This window comes from Drosophila ananassae, chromosome 3R (assembly GCF_017639315.1).
Source record: "Drosophila ananassae strain 14024-0371.13 chromosome 3R, ASM1763931v2, whole genome shotgun sequence".
Taxonomy (NCBI): domain Eukaryota; kingdom Metazoa; phylum Arthropoda; class Insecta; order Diptera; family Drosophilidae; genus Drosophila; species Drosophila ananassae.
In genome coordinates this window covers 5,256,471-5,260,195 of record NC_057930.1, presented here as the reverse complement: position 1 = coordinate 5,260,195, position 3,725 = coordinate 5,256,471, and the positions used below count along the sequence as shown (strand labels likewise).

At 37.9% G+C, this 3,725-nt stretch overlaps 2 protein-coding genes across 2 annotated transcripts; both read right to left on the bottom strand.

The window, feature by feature from the left end:
* On the bottom strand, positions 1-1,492 carry LOC6505393 (transmembrane protein 53). Its single transcript, XM_001966866.4, has 3 exons — positions 951-1,492; positions 535-895; positions 1-473 (listed from the first exon to the last, which is right to left on the bottom strand). The coding sequence occupies exons 1-3, from the start codon at positions 1,232-1,234 to the stop codon at positions 96-98; spliced, it is 1,023 nt and encodes a 340-aa protein (XP_001966902.2). The 5' UTR covers positions 1,235-1,492; the 3' UTR covers positions 1-95.
* A 140-nt stretch (positions 1,493-1,632) lies between these two features.
* LOC6505392 (probable cytosolic Fe-S cluster assembly factor GF22738) lies at positions 1,633-3,442 on the bottom strand. Its single transcript, XM_001966867.4, has 4 exons — positions 3,237-3,442; positions 3,083-3,175; positions 2,376-3,033; positions 1,633-2,323 (listed from the first exon to the last, which is right to left on the bottom strand). The coding sequence occupies exons 1-4, from the start codon at positions 3,297-3,299 to the stop codon at positions 1,707-1,709; spliced, it is 1,431 nt and encodes a 476-aa protein (XP_001966903.1). The 5' UTR covers positions 3,300-3,442; the 3' UTR covers positions 1,633-1,706.
* Positions 3,443-3,725: the final 283 nt, after the last annotated feature.

Sequence of the window (3,725 nt, the reverse complement as noted above, 5' to 3'; positions counted from 1 at the left end):
TCAATTTGTATTAGAATAAATCCTAAATTTATTTTTACATTCACAAACATTCAATTCGTAATAGTTGCACTTTCTCAAGTGGTACTTTCCGACACTTAATCATATTTAAAATTTGACCGACCTTCATGTTTTCTTGAAACCAAGCAAGGATCGACGACAGTTTTAGCCCTATTATCTGCCACTGCCATACATTTTTTTATGAAATTACAAACGCTTTGGACATACTGTTCTGGATACTTAATATAAATCTTGACGTGTTCAGCATCCTCAAAGCGAACTGAAGACACCTCAATGCCTTGATCGCGCCGCAAACCAATGAATTTTTCAACGTCCTTATAGGGAATGACTACGTCACCCTTTGAGTAAAGGAAAAGCTGAGGGAATTTGTTTGCCTCATTCTTCAGCTCACAAAACGGACTGGCGTGGACAAACGTTGACTTCACGAAAAAGTTTTTAAATGCAGCAAATGATTCCTGAAAAATATTACACATTGTACTTTTATTTTTTAAGATGCTATAATTGCACTTTACTCACTTCCACGAACCACATTAAACTTAAAGTGAGGGTAATAAAAATCGCCGTAAAACAGTTGCACCGCTTGTCTCTACCGTATATAGCTGTTATGGCACGGTATAGACCTAGCATACGACGCTCACCAGGAGCTGAATCGAATATCACACCACGGACTTGCAACGGACAGTTGTACTTCACCACTGCAATATTAATGTGCTGATAAAGGAAGGCGCCTCCATTAGAAAATATGTGAAAAATTATGGGGTGGGCATCGAAGTTCATGTCCTGGATTAGTTTAAGGATTTTCTCGCCGATTGGCACCATTTCAGACCGTTTCCAGAACAGAGTGTCTATCGGTGCAGTGTAACGAACAGTTATAAGGCTAGAATTATAGACATGGCTGATGACACTGGGAATGGTTTTTACTTACCACTTACCCTCTTTCTTCGTAAATTTTCGAATACTTCATTAAATATCGATCCTGACAACCCGCCCATCCTAACAGCATAACGATCGGGACATTTTTCTCTTCATTTTGGTTTGTTAGCCCAAAATTCATTTCGGTTGATGGGATTGGAAACTTAATAAAATACTCCAAAGAATCCTTGCGTCCAGTCGTATTTTGAAGACAAAATTCGTTTATAGTCGCAGTTGAGGGTTCATATTGGGTTGAAAATTCGTTCGCTGCTAACAGAATTGAACGCGATGACGGCGAGGACATCTTTACATTTAAATTGTCCTTAAAACTAAAAACTTTTGAATTAAATAAAGCAAGGATTATTGCCGTCAATATTGGTTTTCTTGGTTACGCAAAGCCTGCTCTTATAAAAATAATAATTGAACTAAGGATATATTTACTGCATACGTATTGATTTTACAATGCTTGCTCGGATCAAAAAAACACACTACAAATTGATTTTTTTTTTTGTCAAACAAAATCTTATTGAATGTTTAAGTTCCTTATGCAGAAACATTCCGTCTTCCAATGGAATGTCGTAAGTGAATCGCAATAGGTTGGACATGCGCAGTGAACTTCTGCGGAAAGGATATGAGAAGTTATTTTGGCCAGCAGTTATTCGGCCACATTTCCCACAAAAAAAATCATACCCCAACGTAACATAGAGGGTAACATAATCGTTAAAGTATTTAAAATCCGCATAACAATATTTTGAAAGTAAATCATATTTAAAACGTTACCACTTAATATTAAGGGCCGGGATAAGCTTATCTACAGAGTGATAGCTAGTGTGCAGAAGATTGTGAGATTTATCGGTGCCAAATCCATCGAAAAAGTCGTCGTACAATTTTTTTGTTCCTATGTTATCAGGCTGAGAGCGAGGAAGCTTTGTATATAACTCTTCCAATTTTTGGGTAAGCTCTCGTACATGCTGGCCACTAATAGGACGAACCTGAGCACCACCATTTATGCAACCTGAGGGACAGGCCATAATCTCGACAAAGTGAAACTTGGAGCCCTTACCACGCTTCAGTTTTTGCACTAGGTTCTGAATATTTTTAAATCCATTGGCAATGGCAAAACGAAGAAGCACTATTCCATCCTTTTCGAGAAAAAATTCTTTTAAATCACGATTCCTAGGTTGGTCTATTTGTAGCTGAATTGGCCGGGCATCGTTAAACAGCTCTCGTGCGGCAAACCTAAAAACGTGCTCTGCATAACCACCAGAGTATGTAGATTCATGTGAATAGACCATTAATTCGGGCCTTTCATCCCACCATGGCCAGTCTAAATCGGCTGGTTCTTGGGCCGGTAAAGTTTGGTCAACTTCGAGCAACATTTGCTCCACTTCAACTGCAAAAGAAAGTATAAATTTTTTATACGCCCACATGTTTAGTTATACAACCTGAAGTTATCACGCAGTCCACGTCACGCGAAGCATTTACCTCGCTGAAAAAGTCTTCACGGGAAGCTTCCAGCTTCTTGTCGTAGCAAGGCATTACCGTCACATGGTAAATTCGCGACGCCGGCAAATTTAGCTTTTTTCCCAAATATTGTTTTACTAATACGCCCATTATTTGCTGAGGAGACCTTGTAGTTGCTATGTGCGGCAGAATAAAATTTCCGTGCGTCTTTTCTGCATAGCAAACCCAGCCCGGACAAGAAGAACTAAACATAGTCAAATCGTTATTCTCTCTGTACTTCTCCAAAAATTCATTTCTGCATTCGAGCAGTGCTAAATCATCAGCAACTTTAGTGCTAAGTACGTAATCTGCCCCCAAACTGCGAAAGTATCCGGCTAGGTGGCGTGCTGTTTCTTCCACACTTATTTTATAACGATAAGCTAAGCTTATTAGTGGCTGCGTGGCTACGGAGAACACAACTGTACGCGACAGGTTATTGTCTTCCTCTGCTTTTAATTTTTTGTTTTCATGCAGCACCTTGAGAAGCTCCTCTTGGCTCTGCTGCGTTATTAATACTCCCTCCGCGGATGTTATGCAGCCGGAACAGGCTAAACAGTCTTGAAGAGTAATTTCCAGCTTCTGAAGTTTCTGCTTCCCGGTCTACGATAAACCAAAAAGTAATGATAACTTACAATTTTTAATGACCTACCCCAGATTCCTCATAATAACCATCTTCTTGCACACTTATTTTTGCTCCAGATTTTGAATTTTTCTTATTAATGGGTATGGGCTTTATGCATTCCTAATGGGTTATATTATTTACATTAATAAAATTTGATACATTTTCGCAGCTGGTAACAAACCTGAGCAGGCGTGATAAAATCGTCTATATCAGTGAGCTGCAAGGCCCCACTGAACCTTGACATGTTTAAAGACAAAATTTCCTTAATGTTGAACTTTTTTTTTGTCAATAAAAATAAAGGTGATGGCAAGAAATTATGGATTTTCCATTATATCCGGTGTAAATTATCAATGCAAACATTTACACTGCCTGCATTAGAGTGACCTATTTTTTACGTCAAACTAATCATGAATTTAAATTCATTTAAATTATAAAATGAAGCATGGGGGAAAAAAATTTACCTCAGCTTCATATACAAATTATCAATGTGCATGTACACTTATTTTCATATACATATGTATATCATATATGTGGGTCGCAGCTTATTTCAACCAGCCCCTTGAAAAAAATTTGAATCAGTATATCTGGTAAACTATATGAGGTATTAAGATAATTCGAAGCAGGTTTTTAGTTTTACTTTTCAACAACAAATATATGTTTCTATTTAATT

Bases quoted from the DNA above. Each gene is read 5' to 3' on its own strand.
- LOC6505393 (XM_001966866.4), bottom strand. From the start codon at position 1,234: ATGTCCTCGCCGTCATCGCGTTCAATTCTGTTAGCAGCGAACGAATTT. The intron at 896-950 runs GTAAGTGGTAAG...CTATAATTCTAG, and splicing joins AAAATTTACGAAGAAAGAGG to CCTTATAACTGTTCGTTACA. The intron at 474-534 runs GTGAGTAAAGTG...AATATTTTTCAG, and splicing joins GTTTAATGTGGTTCGTGGAA to GAATCATTTGCTGCATTTAA.
- LOC6505392 (XM_001966867.4), bottom strand. From the start codon at position 3,299: ATGTCAAGGTTCAGTGGGGCCTTGCAGCTCACTGATATAGACGATTTT. The intron at 3,176-3,236 runs GTTTGTTACCAG...ATAACCCATTAG, and splicing joins ATTTTATCACGCCTGCTCAG to GAATGCATAAAGCCCATACC. The intron at 3,034-3,082 runs GTAGGTCATTAA...GGTTTATCGTAG, and splicing joins GTTATTATGAGGAATCTGGG to ACCGGGAAGCAGAAACTTCA.